The 15,745-nt window shown below is 36.6% G+C and overlaps 1 protein-coding gene and 1 pseudogene across 3 annotated transcripts in view; one reads left to right on the top strand and one right to left on the bottom strand.

The window, feature by feature from the left end:
• The window catches only part of VPS39 (VPS39 subunit of HOPS complex), a 44,633-nt gene that overhangs the window by 6,174 nt on the left and 22,714 nt on the right, over nt 1–15,745 (top strand). Inside the window, exons 2-9 of one of the 2 annotated variants that reach the window (XM_079126130.1) lie at nt 2,477–2,542; nt 7,509–7,541; nt 8,030–8,094; nt 8,760–8,802; nt 11,403–11,497; nt 12,398–12,496; nt 12,872–12,964; nt 15,562–15,745. In XM_079126130.1, the coding sequence (XP_078982256.1) occupies nt 2,477–2,542; nt 7,509–7,541; nt 8,030–8,094; nt 8,760–8,802; nt 11,403–11,497; nt 12,398–12,496; nt 12,872–12,964; nt 15,562–15,745 (678 nt within the window). The remainder of the gene's footprint in view (nt 1–2,476; nt 2,543–7,508; nt 7,542–8,029; nt 8,095–8,759; nt 8,803–11,402; nt 11,498–12,397; nt 12,497–12,871; nt 12,965–15,561) is intronic. The other variant, XM_079126131.1, reaches the window with a different exon arrangement.
• Nucleotides 1,649–2,295, bottom strand: LOC306653212 (ribosomal protein uL24-like; annotated as a pseudogene). Its single transcript has one exon. The product of its transcript is annotated as a ribosomal protein uL24-like (transcript).

The raw sequence follows: 15,745 nt of genomic DNA, 5'->3' as shown, positions 1-15,745 counted from the left end.
GAGCTAGCACCTTTAGCATCACCTGGGAACTTGTAAGAAATGAAAATTCCTGAACCTGCTTCTTAATCTACTGAATCAGAAACTCAACAAGGCCCAGAAATCTATGTTTTAACATAATCTCAAATAATTATGATATAACTTAAGGTTTAGAAACCACTCAGTGGCAAAGGTCTTTTTTTTTTTTAATAATAGACCTTTATCGAGATATAATTCATATACCATACAGTTTACCCATTTAAAGTGTACAATTCTGTGGTTTTTAGTACATTTGCAGAGTTGTGCAACTGTTATCACAATTTTAGAGTTTTTATCACTCCCAAAAGAAACCCAGTATCCATTAGGATTCATTTCTCCTTGCCCCCTGAGCCCACCAGTCCTTGACAACCTCCGATCTTTCAGTCTATATGGATTTACCTGTTCTGGACATTTCATATAAACAGAATAATCGCCTTTTGTGTATGATTTCTTTCACTTAGCATAATGATTTCAGGTTCATTCATGTTGTAGCATGCATCAGTATGCTCTTCTTTTTAATTGTTTGCTAATATTCCACTGTTTGGATATACAACATTTTGTTTGTCTGATTACCAGTTGGTGGACATTTTGGTTGTTTCCACCTTTTAGCTATTAAAAATAATGCTGCTCTGAACTTTTGTGTCCAATTTTTATGTGGATGTATGTTTTCAGTTCTCTTGGGATGGAATTGCTGAGTCACAGGGTTGCTTTATGTTTAATCTCTTGAAGAACCACCAGTTTTCCATAGTGGATATTCCATTTTACATTCCTGCCAGCAATGTGTCAGGGTTCTAATTTCTTCACATTTTTGTCAACACTTGCTATTATTTGTGGACCATCTTTTGAGATAATGAATTCTGTAAGTTTATGGCATGAAAGCTCTTATTTTTTCTAAAATAAAATCATTAAACCCCTAAAGGATGCCTCTTAGCTGTTATTTCTGAGGTTGGATATCCTAGTTTCATGTTTATGCTGTTCATTTTATAATTTTATAAATTTCCATCATTTTCTTTTGTGTTTTTTTTTTTTTTTTTTTTGATACTGGGAATTAAACCAAGGAACACTTAACCACTGAGCCACATCCCCAGTCCTTTAAATACATATATATTATTTATTTACTTATTTTTTTAAAGATATGGTCTCACTAAGTTGCATAGGGCCTTGCTAAGTTGCTGAGACTGGCTTTGAACTCTCAATCCTCCTACCTCAGCCTCCCAAGTCACTGGTATTACAGGCATGCACTACCATGCCTGGCCCATCTTATTCTTTTTACTTGAACTAAAAGGTATATACCTTACTAAAAATATGTATCTTAATAAGAAATGAAATAATGAAAAATGAACATCTTTATCTGTTTATATTAATGAAAGTGAAAAACCCTTACGTCTTTTTGGTCTGCTTAATTTTGAAACAGTGGAGTCAGAGACTTTTTTTTATGTCCATAGGCTAATAATGTCTTGAGCCTAGTAATTGTTCAATAAATATTTTTTGATTGGTTCATTCTCACACATTTCTTTCTTTTATTTTTCCAGTGCTGGGCCCAGAACTTTGTGCATACTAGGCAAGCCCTCCACTACTGAGCTATACCCTCAACCTTTTCAGATAATTCTTTTTTTTTTTTTTTTTTTTAGGAAACAGTTGCAATTTTTATTCAAAAAATTATTAATCAAAATTACAAAAGCAGATTTACAGAGCCACAGATGGATAACAAAACCAGAGGGCAATGGAACATTCCAGAGACCTTTAAAAGTCCCAGAGTAGCACACACTAGATATTTCCAGTTGAACCATGGTTGCAGGAGGGCTGCCCTCCCTCCTGCCTCTTCTCAATGAGCTCTTCCTTGTATTTGCCTTTCTCTTTTCCAACTTGCCGAGACTTGGCTTTGCGTTCAAGAATTTTTTCCCTATCTTTATCCAATTTTGGCCTGGTATAACTACCTTGCTTGGGTGGATGCCCACGTGGACGGTTGTGCCATTAGCCTTCTCGCGCTGCACCCGCTCAATGTAGATGACGTATTTCTTTCTGTACACCTGGACTACCTTGCCAATTTGCTGACCTTTGTAATGTCCTCAAACCACCTGGACCTCGTCGTCCTTGCGGATGGGCATGGAGCGGACATTGTACTTCTGCCACAGCTCCTTGGAAAGCGGGGAAGACATGATCTTCCTGCGAACATGCAAGGGGGCATTGAAGTGGCGTTTGCGGTTTTTGCTTCGGTCCGAGGTCACGAAGGGGTTGAACTTCATGGTGGCGGTCTAGCGGCACGGCGAGCCTGGGTGTGAGTGCATAGAGCCGGAAGTCAGATAATTCTTGAATATGAATATTCCTTAGTTTTGCAGAACACATTCTATCAAAAGCAACTTGTTTTCTTTACTCTTTGATGGATTGTTACAAGCCCAGCTAAAGAAATAGTATCGTACTACAGCTAATTGACATTTCTCATAGCGCTTATCTTTTCCAGAGGAATGGCTTCTTGTTGGAACCAAGCAAGGACATCTTCTTCTCTATAGGATTCGGAAGGATGTTGGTAAGTAACAAACTCCCCAACCAAGAAAGAAGTGACTTATGCATTTAAAAAAATTGGTTATTGACAGTGTGCAACTGTGAAATTGTTGATTCCTGGACCATTAAAAGAATGATGATGGGGGTTGAAATGGGCACAATGGGAAAATTGGAAGAAATGTGAAAATTGAAAATCTCCAGGGTTTTTTGTTTTTTGTTTCTTTCCTCTGTATTTTCTACTCCCAGCTTGGAGTTGGAGCTGAATATTGCTCCCCTATTCACTTCTTGGAGACTCACTGGCAGTAATAAGAAACATTACTTATGGGAATAAGATTCCTGTAGAAATGATGTGTAGTGGTGGGGGGGAAATTAGGAACCACTGATACCAAATATCTTATTAACTTGTGAAGGGTAGACTAGGAAGAGAAGATGGGTTTGTATCAAGTTTTACTTCTCCCTGGCCACATGACTGTAAGAGACCCTTTGTAATTTCAGTTTCTCTTCTGTAAATTATCTCAAAAGTTATCTGGGGGCAGATAAAATAATAGGCTAAAAAGGACTTTGAAAACTATAGCTCTGATTAAATTAAAACTCTAATTAAGTGTGACTTTTCCATTAATAATATAGAATGACAGCTAAAGAATCTGAAATTTATTCTGTTAAAGACTAACCTTTGCTAATCTCTTAATTTTATTTCTTTGCTCTCTTTATGAAAAATTGTTGTTTAACTATTAGGCCCTGAAACCACAATCGATAGAAGCCTGCTGTTAATGCCACAGTAGGTTGAACCAAATTGTCATTATCAACTATATTAGACCTACAAAATCAGCGATTTCCTAATTTTCAATCCAGTGTGCATTTCCTTAGTAAATAGCTGAAGAGAAGAGTAGGTATAGCGAGGCCTCTTTTTCCTGAAGCAAGAATTATATAAAAATGGGGAAAAAGAGCTTCTTAACATAGGCAGTATGGAATAAGGAATGCACACTGTATGTCAGACTCTGTATGGAGTAAAAAGATGAATCAGATTAAAAAATATAGAATTTATTTCATTTCTAAGTTTGTCTACTTTTCTTTGACTTAGGGGTAGCAAACTCATTCCTAAAAGGTCCAAGTAGTAAATATTTTAGGCTTTGTAAGTCATAAGATCCATCAAAACTATTCTGCTCTGCCATTGTAACATGAAAGTAACCATAGGTGATACGTAAGTGAGTGGGTATGGCCATGTCCCTGTAAAATTTTATTTACAAAAATACACAGAGGGCTCAATTTGGCCCACAGATAGTACTTTGCTGGTCCTTGCTTTAAATTTTTAATTCTCAGAGCCAGAATATTTGCATTCTGTGACATATAACTGGTCAGTAATTTAAAAATTAATGTTGTCTTGGATATTATTCAGCATTTAACAACTATTTTTTCCTTATATACTTTGAACTCAGATATAAGTAGTGAGGCACTGAGAACTGAATTAAAATTACTTCTTGATCTTTTTGCTAAGATAAATTGTAGGAAACCAGAGTATAAAAATGAACCTTTCAACATAGCATAGACTCAAATTGGTAGTGTTAGTGTTACTCTCTCTGACTTGGAATCCTGGTCTAAAGGAAGGACTGTTTCTTGACCTGTGATCAGTTGACCTGTGATCATGTGGCCTTTGGCAAGTTAGTTAAATTATCAAACTTCTTGGGCCTCAGATTCCTCATAAGTGCCTTAAAAAGTAGTATTAACTAACCTACATTAAGTAATAAGGAAATCAAACTCTAATATGAAACTTTACTTCAATTAGTTCCTCTTCTCCCTGTATCCACAGAGAACAGTTTACTTCTGGCCTTCTCTGGCCTGGTAAGGGCTGGGAATAGACTTGGGCCTCTTTGAATCAGTCCAATTTCTAGGTTGGAGATATTCAAATCAAGGCTGTCTCTCTGAGGAAAGGGAAAAGAGATATTAAAATGTTGAGAAAGGCCTGGATTCTGATCTAATCTACATGGTCTCCCTGGAGTTTGAAAATGTCTCTCTAGATTTCATTCTACTCTTATCTTGAACCCAGGGGTTCAGTTAGTTCGCATCTAAGGTCTTCCACTCTGAGTTTATTTCAGTGGTACTGTCACATTAGAGCAGTGGTTCTCTGAGTGTGATCCATAGACCCCAGGGTTCTGAATATCCTTTCAGAGGCCCCAGAAAGTCAAAACTAAGTTCACAGCAACACTAAAATGTTAGGTTTTTGTTTTTGTTTTTTTACTATATTGAGATTTGCAGTGATGGTGAAAAAGTAATGGTAATTAAAACTGGTCTCTGAGCCCAATTCACGACAGTGGTGCCAAACTATGTTCATGGTCATTGTGTTATTTATCAGGCACTCACAATGGTAGAGTTATGGAGGTTTTGTTTTTTGTTTGGTTTGTTTGTTTTGATACTGAGGTTTAAACCCAGATGTTTTACCACTGAGCTACATTCCCATCCCTTTTTATTTTTTATTTTTAAAAGAGGGTCTTACTAAGTTACTTAGAGCCTCAAACTTGCATTCCTCCTGCCTTACCCTCCAGAGTCGCTGGTATTACAGACATGCATCCAGTGATTTTTTTTTTAGCTTAGATGGACACGATATCTTTATTTTAGGCATGTGTTCTACCACTAAGCCACAACCCCAGCCCTATTTATTCATTTTTTGTTGTGTTGAGAATCGAACCCAGTGCCTCACTCATGCTAGGCAAACACTCTACCACTGAGCTACAACCCCAGTCCATGAGTTTCGTTTTTAAGCTAGTATCCCTTAAGAATGTTCTTGTTGAGGGCTGGGATTGTGGCTCAGTAGTAGAGTGTTTGCCTCACACATGTGAGACACTGGATTTGATCCTTAGCACCACATAAAAATAAATAAATAAAGGTATTGTGTCTATCTACAACTAAAAAAAATTTTTTTAAAAAAGAATGTTCTTGTTGAAACTGTAAAAATAATTAAATTTATTGTATTTTGATCTTTGATAACACATTTTTAAAATTATCTTTTGTGATGTAATGGGAAGTATGCAACTTCAGTTGCCAGGTTGCACAGCTGATAACTTTTTTGATAAAAAGTAATTCTTGTGTGGTTGAGTTGCAAGCTAAATTGGCCACTTTTTTCATGGAGTACCAGTTTTGTTTGAAAGAATGACTGGTGGACTTGTTTTTCAGACCCTTTGGGAATTTGGTAGATATGTTTTCAAAATGAAGTGTTGTCCACTCAAAGAAAACAGGTGGTGGGTTTTTTGGAAATGAGAGCTTTCAAGAGAAAGTTAGAATTATGGAAGACTTAATATCTGCCTCCAAGAGCTTGCTAGCTTCTCCATACTAAAAATTTTCCCAGTGAGATTGGGGATGATAATAACAAGTGATTTTTTTTTTTTAAATATCTTATAATGAAATGTCTAGCATTTGGAAAATCTGCATGACTCAAAGAACCAGTATTTTCCAGCTAATCAATCAATGCATGACGTTTCTAAATCATGCATGAGTAAAAGATTCAAAATGTAAGATAGACCTATGGATTTTAATGTAACCAAGTGTGAGAAGTTCATTGATAGGTTTGAGATTGAGTCCACATTGCAAGATTCTATTTGTCAAGTTTTGTGTAGTATTTAAGAAGATCCACAATTCTCTGAAAAAGCTATCCAAACAGATTAAACATAAGGTTGGTGGTGTAGCTCAGTTGTAGAGCACTTACTTAGCGCACAGGAGGCCCTGGGTTTGATCCCTAGTACTGCAAAAACAAACAAAAACAATAGGTTAAATGCAGAAGCAGATGTGAGAGGTGAGATGTTTTCTATTGCGGTAGATATTAAAGAGGTTTACAAAATGGCTGGGGACATGCTCAGTGGTAGAGTACTTGCTAAGTATGCACAAGGTCCTAGGTTTGATCCCTAGCACTGGGGGAAAAAAAAGGTTTATAAAAATGTAAAACAATGCATATTTTTTGTTTGTTTTGGAAAAAAATAGTTGTCTTTCATTAAAATGTTATTTATAGGCTGGGGATATAGCTCAGTTGGTAGACTGCTTGCCTCGCAAGCACAAGGCCCTGGGTTCGATCCCCAGTACTGAAAAAAAAAAAAAAAAAAAACGTTATTTATGCTAACATGTAAATGGGCTTACTTCTGTTATTTTGAGTTAAATATAATAATGAGAAAATAGGTACATATTTTAAATGGTTCTTAATTTTAATTTCTAATATAATTAGCATTCATAAGATATAACCTACATAAGAGTTCTTTGGGGTGCTTAGTAATTTTTAAGATTAATTATGAAGAAGTCATGAGACCAAGAATTTTGGGAATCTCTGCTCAAGAGAATTCTGCATACAACGAGAATTGTCAAATGTAATAATAAGGCCCTTTTCAAATACAGAACTTTTTATCAAGCAGGAAGTGACTGAATTTTTTTTTTCCTTATGAAATGTGATGGCAGAATACCGTATTCCAGAATCTACCTGCAAGTTTAGGACCCCATCTTTTATGTCTTCTGCTGAGGGATACAACAGAAAGAAGACTGGTTCTGTTGACATGAATCCTTGTGACTGTCTCAGTCTCCACCAACTTCCAAGGGTTAAGGGCACAGCAAACCGTGGGGAACAGCTTAGGTCAGCAATGTGAGCATTCTCTCCATGAAGTAGAAGGCAGGAAACAGGATGTGGCTCCAAACACAGGCTCAGGGTGATCCCTAAATTTTTTCTAGGTTCCATTTCTCACTGCTGCTCCCTAACTACTTGACCCATCAGAATCCTGAAATATGAATTTGAAATACCTACTTCTTGGGGTTGGTTGTTAAGTTACAGAAAATATGTATTAAACTTTTGACCCAGAATCTGTTACCTAGTTATTGCTGAATGATAGCTGCTGCTATTATTATAATTACTCTCTGTTTGACTGTAGTGACTTCTGAGGCTGAATATTTTTGTCATCCCCAACAGGGCTGAGTTCACATGTTTTTATGCTATATAACTTTCTTCCCCTTTTTTGCAACAGTGCCAGGAGTTATAGCATCACCTGAAAGTGGCAGTAAGTGTAGATATTAAATTGCTCTGGCTCTGGAAATGGTGTTGTTTGCTCTCTTTCCATGATTTAGGACATAGGGAGCTACTGGGAATTAGTTGGTCTAGATGTAAGGATGCTTTGGGCTGGGTTTCATTGCTTGCACTCTTACATTTGACTATTACTTTTTTAAAACTGTTCCTTGTGAAACCCTTTGTCAAGGTACTTATTTTGTAGGGTAAATTCTTCAGACCCGCAGGTACCTTGCAGCTTCAGTAAACTTCATAAGGTCCTTTCTGTTCAAGAAATTGGTGCATGAAACTCTTTGTTCTAAAATTGGAGTTTAAAGCAATTAACTGTGCTCTGTAAAGATTGTTGGTTATTTTAGATCTCTGACTTTTAGATGTTTATGAATTTTTGAAGATTTATAGAAGAGCAGTATGAGTGGCATTTTTATTGTTGTTTTTGTGTGTATTCCTGTTTTGTAACTACAAACGTTTCTTTCTTTTCCATAGGTTGTAACAGGTTTGAAGTGACTCTAGAGAAATCCAATAAGAATTTCTCCAAAAAGATTCAGCAGGTAGGCTGTGATGATGGTCACTAACTTATATAAGGCCCTGATATATTGTCTGTTTTTCATTAATGAAATACCTGAAGCAGAGTATTTTGTAAAGAAGAGATTTATGTAGCTTATAGTGCTGGAAGTTCAAGGACATGGTGCCAGCATCAGCATAGCTCTGGTTAAGGCCTCCTGGCAGGACTACATGTAAGAGGGAGAGGTCCTATCACCAAACAGGAAAAAGCCAGAAAGTGATTCAGGAAAGGACTTAACTGTTTTATAACAACCATCTACTGAGAACTTACGCAAGAATTTCATGAGAATTACCTTTAGCATTTCTAATGGCACTTCTCTAATGACTTAAGGGCCTCCCACCAGGCCCCACTTCTTAATATCATCACACTGGGAACCAAAGCCTAGCACCTGCCAAAGATAAAACTTTGATAATGTTTCTTATTAACTGAATCCTCTTCTCTCTCCCTTCCATTTATACAGAGTCTTTGCCCATGTATCATGTGCCTGACATTCTCTTTTACAAGCAGAAATTGTGGTTGCACATAAAAATGAGTCAGATCCCTATAACTGGTATAGACAGGCTCTTTAGTCCCTTTTGATATTATTGCTAATGAATGTTTGTTAAGTTGTCAGAAATGTTTAATTGAGTCTTGTGATTTGCTATTTTCCAGATCCATGTTGTTTCCCAGTTTAAGATTCTGGTCAGCCTCTTAGGTAAGAAGAAGGTTACATTTGTATTTCATGTGTTAAAAAACTAAAGCTGTGACTAACTAACCCTTTCATGGTTGTTTTAATTGTAGGTATATAACAGTAAATAGACATGTTCTGTGCCAGATACAGCAGGGCCTGTGGGTAACAAAAGCAGCATCTCTTCATTTATTTAATTATTGATCAAGTTCTGTTGAGCCCTACTCTGTGTAAAGCCTGAACTAGACATTGGGAATACCAAGTTCAATGAGACATTGTTTCTATCTTTGATCCTTGTATTCCTATCATGAGGCTGAATAACAGAAAAAAAATCATGATACAAAATAAGTCAGTAAAAATTTATAAAAAGTGTGGTGGAGAAATGAAAGCAAGAATCAATAAATGGGATGGATTCAAACTAAAAAGCTTTTTCTCAGCAAAGGAAACAATCAACAATGTGAAAAGAGAGCATGCAGAGTGGGAGAAAATCTTTTCCACATGCACTTCAGATAGAGTACTAATCTCCAAAATTTATAAAGAACTTAAAAAACTTAACACCAAAAATACAAAGAACCCAATCAATAAATGGGCTAAGGAACTGGACAGACACTTCGCAGAAGAAGATATACAGGCTATCAGCAAATATATGAAAAAGTATTCAACATCTCTAGTAATTAGAGAAATGCAAATTAAAACCCTAAGATTTCATCTCACCCCAATTAGAATGGCTGTTATCAAGCAATAATAGGTGTTGGTGTGGATGTGGGGAAAAAGGCACACTCATACATTGCTGGTGGAGTTGTAAATTGGTGCAGCTACTCTGGAAAGCAGTGTGGAGATTCCTCAGAAAACTTGGACTGGACCCACCATTTCACCCAGTTATCCCACTCCTTATTTTATACCCAAAGGACTTAAAATCAGCATACTACAGTGACACAACCACATCAATGTTTATAGCAGCTCAACTCACAATAGTTAGGTTATGGAGCCAACCTAGATGCCCTTCAGTAGATGAATGGATAAAGAAACTGTGAAATATATATATATATATATATATATATATATATATATATATGAATATTATTCAGCCATAAAGAAGAATAAAATTATGGCATTTGCAAGCAAATGGATGGAGTTGGAGAATATCATGCTAAGTAAAATAAGCCAATCCCCCAAAACCCAAGGCCAGATGTTTCTCTGATAAGTGGATGATGATACATAATGGAGTGGGGTTGGGGAGCGGTAATAGAAGAACAGAGGAACTTTGTATTGTGTAGAGGGAAATGAGGGCGGGAGAAAGAAAGATAGTAGAATGAGACTGACATCATTACCCTGTGTACATATATGGCTACACGAATAGTGTGACTCTACATCATGTACAACCAGAGAAATGAAAAGTTGAACCCCATTTGTGTACAATGAATCAAAATGCAGTCTGTAAAAATAAAATTTAAAAAAAAAAGGGTGGTGGGATCATAGTAATGGGAGGGACTATGCTATATAGTTGGATGGATGGTTAGAATTTCCTCAGGAAGAAAGAAGTGACCCCATGATGTGATAGTACATGGCAAGTAGTTCATTATGGCCAGACTTGAGATATGTGGTAGAGTGGCAAGCTATCGGGTGAAAGACAGATGGAGGCCAGACTATTAAGGGCCTTGTTTACTATTAAGGGCCTTGTTTGAAAAGCTGTAGTTTTGTGGAAGACAGCCACTTACATGTTTTCTTCATAAGCTAAGGACTAGAAATTTGCCTAACCCTCTTCAGCCCAGGGCCCAAATAGCAGAATTATTGTAAACTTAGTTCCTAGGTCCACAGATGAACATTTAAGGCAACTAAATCTTCATGTCAGCAACTAGATATGAGGTCAGGGTGGAATTATATTAGTCCCCCTCATCCACAGTTTCACTTTCTGTGGTTTAGTTACCTGTAGCCAACTGTGGGTTTGAAAGAAGAGTGGTAGGTACAATATAAGAAAGTATATTTTTTTTGAGAGAGAGAGACCATATTCATATTAATTTTTGTTAACAGTATATTATTATAAGTGTTCTATTATTTTTAAAAATCTTTTACTGTGCCTAATTTATAAATTAAATTTAATCATGAGTATGTATATATAGGAAAAGCATAGTATATATTTGGTTTGGTACTGTACTGATTCAGGCGTTCACTCAGGATCATGGAACTAGGTAACCTAAAGGGAACCATTGTATTATTTTGCTACCTTTGCTGAAATAAATCTTTACCATGGGTTTGTACAAAATCCACTGAGGTTTTCTTTCTTTCTCATTAGAGCCTCCTGTATTATAGCTTTGAAAGACGTTTCTGGTACAAATACATTACAAATTTCCAGACTTGAGGACAGGTTGAAAAGGTGCTATAGAAATGAAAGAGCTTTTACTCAAGTCATACGAAATTTTTAAGGAATGAAATATCCAAGTTCAAAAGACCAGGTGACCACTTACGTATTTTGTACTGATAATAGCCCAGAAGGAAAATAAATAAAACTGAAGGTACATCCCAATCAACATCTTCTGCAAGTCAGACAGTTTTTTTTTTTGTCGTAAAGGTGGCTCTCCTAGAGAATGGTGATCATTGACAGTGACATTTTACCTCTTCCTAAACAGAAAACAACATTTATGTCCATGACCTGTTGACATTTCAACAAATCACTACAGTTTCAAAGGCAAAGGGAGCATCACTGTTCACATGTGACCTTCAGGTAAGTGTATGCACGATGAACTTGGTCTTTGGGCTTTAATCACTATAGTCTCCTACATTCCTACCATTCCATGGGAAAAATGACATTGACAATCTCAATCTAGCAAATTCCAGGAACTATTTTACTTTGGATTATATTAGAGAAATTTCCTCCAGAGTGTATGGTGCCAGGTTGAAATATGTGCATATGTGAAATATGTGTGTGCTAATTAGAATACCAGACATTAGTATGGCAGGAAGCAACTAACCAAGGATAAAAATACTTGTCATGAACAAACCATTAATGGGAAAGCAATACTATAATAGTATCATGAACATAATTAATGATATTAAATTGATTCTTTTTCTAAGCAGTTCACTGTGGTCTTTGTCTTTAGAGAGTTTTAGTTGTTAGAAAAAGACATCTCTCCTTATTTTTGCCAATTCTTCATCTTTACATTCTTCAAAATCTGCCTATCTCTCTACTCAGCTCTGATCACTTTTTAGCATTTATGGTTCACTTTGATACTGCATTGTTTCATGCTTAGGAATTTTCTCTTCCCCACTTCTTTAATGAGCTTGTCGATCCCTGACCCTGTTCATGATAATCATGATTAAACAACATTTAAGAGACGGGGAAGGAGGGAGCAGTTACATAGGGGAAGGCTACCCTGGAATTTTCCTCTGAATTATAAATGCCCACGTGGTTTGGGTTCTTTGCTGACAGGCCTTTAGGACAAAGTGTTCCTTACCCAATTGTTTCTAAATACATCTTAGAGAGCTTTTCTGACAGCAAGACTTTATATATTATAGGGGATTTTCAGATCAATAACTGTTTCAAGTTAGAAAATGCCTGATCCTGTTGTCACTCGGTTTATGGAGTCACTATATATGCATCCTAATTTGCTATATCTTTTCCTAGCACACAGAGACTGGTGAGGAGGTATTACGGATGTGTGTAGCAGTGAAAAAGAAGCTGCAGCTTTACTTCTGGAAAGATAGAGAATTTCATGAATTGCAGGTATAGTCCATTAGTGCCTGGTTCATGGGTTGGGTGGGAGCTGCTGCCAAAGTCAGCCCATAGCTTGAGAGACTGTCTATGGAAGCTTGTTCAGGCCCACTTGTGATGTAATTCTACAGCATTTCTGCAGATTGGTTTATTTCAGAATGAGATTTCTTTCACCTTTTCTAGATGCACTTTGTCCAATTCCTAGGTGACTTCTGTTTTTTTAAAAAGCAATTTCCTGACTTTGTGCTAAGAGAATTGTGCTAAGATGAGGGTGAGGGTTATTTTACAGAATAGAAGCAGAATAATAGAAAGATTGTGGTTTTTTTTTGGTTTTGTTTTGTTTGATTTTAATGTCTTTTCATTTGAATTTTTACTCTCTTTCTTCAGGGGGATTTCAGTGTACCAGATGTGCCCAAGTCCATGGCGTGGTGTGAGAATTCTATCTGTGTGGGTTTCAAGAGAGACTACTACCTAATAAGGGTAAAATCTTATGATTTTTCAAATGTCATCAGTTTACTTTGGGGAAGATGATTATGGGTTTACCTCGGGAAGCTGATTATGTGCTTCTGAACTATAGGTCAGAAGACCACCTCAGGTAGGGTTTTTGGCATAACAGGGTCTATGTTTATTTCTGTATTTGTTTATTTGTTTATACTCAGCATTTTCCACAAATAAGATGTCTGTGTAACTTAAGCCAAGCAGAGTTGACTCTCAGTTATCTACATAATGATTATCCAGTGTGTATCTAATTATTCGGACAGATAGTTAAGGCTGCTTGTGTTGGTCCAATCCATTATCATGGACTACTAGCCTAAGGCTTCGGTGTTCAGGAATTTTATATCAGTTTTAGTGCTAGCTTAAATATTTTTGAGGCTTTGGTCTCCTACTCCTTAAAATTTCTTAGTATATTTGTTTTTCAAATTACTTTCAGGATTTTTTTTTTTTAATTTCAAAATCTACATGTGTGTATTATAGAAAATATAGATAAGGAAATAAAGTAAATGCAGATCACCCAGAATCCTCCCCTGCCATTCAGAAATAATCATGGGGACAAGGAGTATAGCCCAGCAGTAGAGCACTTACCAGGCATGCACAAAGCTCTGGGTTCAATCCCCCTTACTGCACAAAGAAGAGAATCACTGTTAACTATTCAGTGTATAGGCTTCTGCCCTGTTTACAAAAATATCATGTTTTACTCATTGTTTTAAATCTGCTTTTCCTCTTAAGTGGTAAATATATACAACATTATTTTTTTCCTCTTAATATGTAGTCTAGAAAAGATTGATATACCGTTCATATTATAAAGCAATCTAAATTCCTTAGCTTTACACAACTTTAATAATCCTGTCTTTGAAATTCCAGAACACTTTCTCCCTAGTTTCCATTGTGTATATTTTCTTTCTTTCTCTTTCTTTTTTTGTTTAAATATCTTTTAGTTGTCAGTGGACCTTTTATTTTTATTTGTTTGTTTGTTTATATACAGTGCTGAGGATCAAACCCATGCCTGGCAAGCACTCTACCACTGAGCCACAGCTCCAGCCCCGTGTATCTTTTTAATGTATTTATTTTGTATGTTTATTTTTGATCAGCATTGGGGTTGCAAACTCCTGGAGGAATCACTGCTGTGTAGCTAAGTAACAACTGGGCATAAGATGCTGAGAGAAGTCTAAAAGGAGTGAGGGACTGAGCCAAAAGCCGGATTAGGGCTCTTGGTCCACTGAATTCTGTGGATTCTTCTGTCACCCCCCACCATGCCACACTTACTCACCCCATGTATGCTAGGAAAGTGCTCTACCACTGAACTGTATCCCCTGCCTCCTTCACCTTCTTCAGGGTAGTTTTCTTTTACATTTTTTATTACATATATATTTTTATTGGCATATTATTACTATTATTATATATAGTAGTGGAATTCATTGTTATATTTTTGTACATGAACACAATATAACAATGTAATTTGGTCAATTTTGTTCCCCAAAGGTGAAGTTTTCTTTTCTTTCTACTTTTTTTTTTTAGTGGTGGTACTGGGAAGTGAATCTGGAGGCACTCCACCACTGAGCTACATCCCCAGTCCTTTTTATTTTATTTTTTATTTTGAGATTTTAGGGTCTCACTAAGTTATCCAAGCTAGTCTTGAACTTGTAATCCTCCTTCCTCATCCTCTTGATTGACTAGGATTATGGGCATGTGCCACCATACCTGGCGAGGATACAGTTTCCTAAGGGTAGGAAATCTTGCTTTGTACCCTAAGCTCTTCAAAAGTTATTCACTTATTGACATACAATAAACTTTCATTCTTTTTGGTATATAGTTCTGGGTTTTGACAAATACCCAGAGTTGTGTAACTAATGTCATGGTCTAAATTCAGAGCAATTCTGTCACCTTAAAACTTCCCTCAAAGTGCCCCTTTGAAATCAGCCTCTCACCTAACTCCCAAGCTCTGGTAACCACAGATCAGTTGTCTCTTGCACATTTATCTTTTTCAGAATGTTATGTAGTAGAATCATATAATATGTAACCTTTTGAATCTGGCTTATTTCACATAACATAATATATTTGAGATGGACGCATCCATGTTGTGTATGACCATAGTTAATTTTTTTCATAGTTAAGTAGCATTCTCTGGTATGGGTGTATTATGGTTTATCCTTTCAACAGTTGAAGGATAATTATTCTCAATTTTTAGCAATTATGAATAAAACAATAAGCATCTGCATTCAGGTTTTGCATAACCTAACTTTTCATTTCCCTTGAGCAAATGCCTAGGAATGCGGTTGCTGGGTCATATGGTAAGTTTATATTTAACTTGTAAGAAACCAGCTGACAAAATGACTGTAGCATTCTGATTCCCACCAGCAGGGTATGAGAGCTGCAGTGACTCTGCATTCTTGGAGCACCTGACATCATCAGTTACTTTTCTGTATATTAGAGAACTGGTTTTACACTGTGATAAAGATTGTTATAATGAACACTGTGATACTTAATGTCAAATAAGGAATATTATGGGCTTTTCTTTTCAGGCTAGCTTCATGCCTCTGGCCAGGGAATCTTGGGTGACTCACTTTCTCTTCTTCTAGGTGGATGGAAAGGGGTCCATCAAAGAGCTCTTTCCAACAGGAAAACAGCTGGAGCCCTTAGTTGCACCGCTGGCAGATGGAAAAGTGGCTGTGGGTCAGGATGATCTTACTGTGGTCCTCAATGAAGAGGGAATCTGCACACAGAAATGTGCCCTGAACTGGACAGACATACCAGTGGCCATGG

Source organism: Sciurus vulgaris, assembly GCF_902686455.1.
Source record: "Sciurus vulgaris genome assembly, chromosome: 2".
NCBI classification, from domain to species: domain Eukaryota; kingdom Metazoa; phylum Chordata; class Mammalia; order Rodentia; family Sciuridae; genus Sciurus; species Sciurus vulgaris.
The sequence above is the reverse complement of the archived record's forward strand: the minus strand, read 5'-3'. Positions and strand labels throughout refer to the sequence as shown.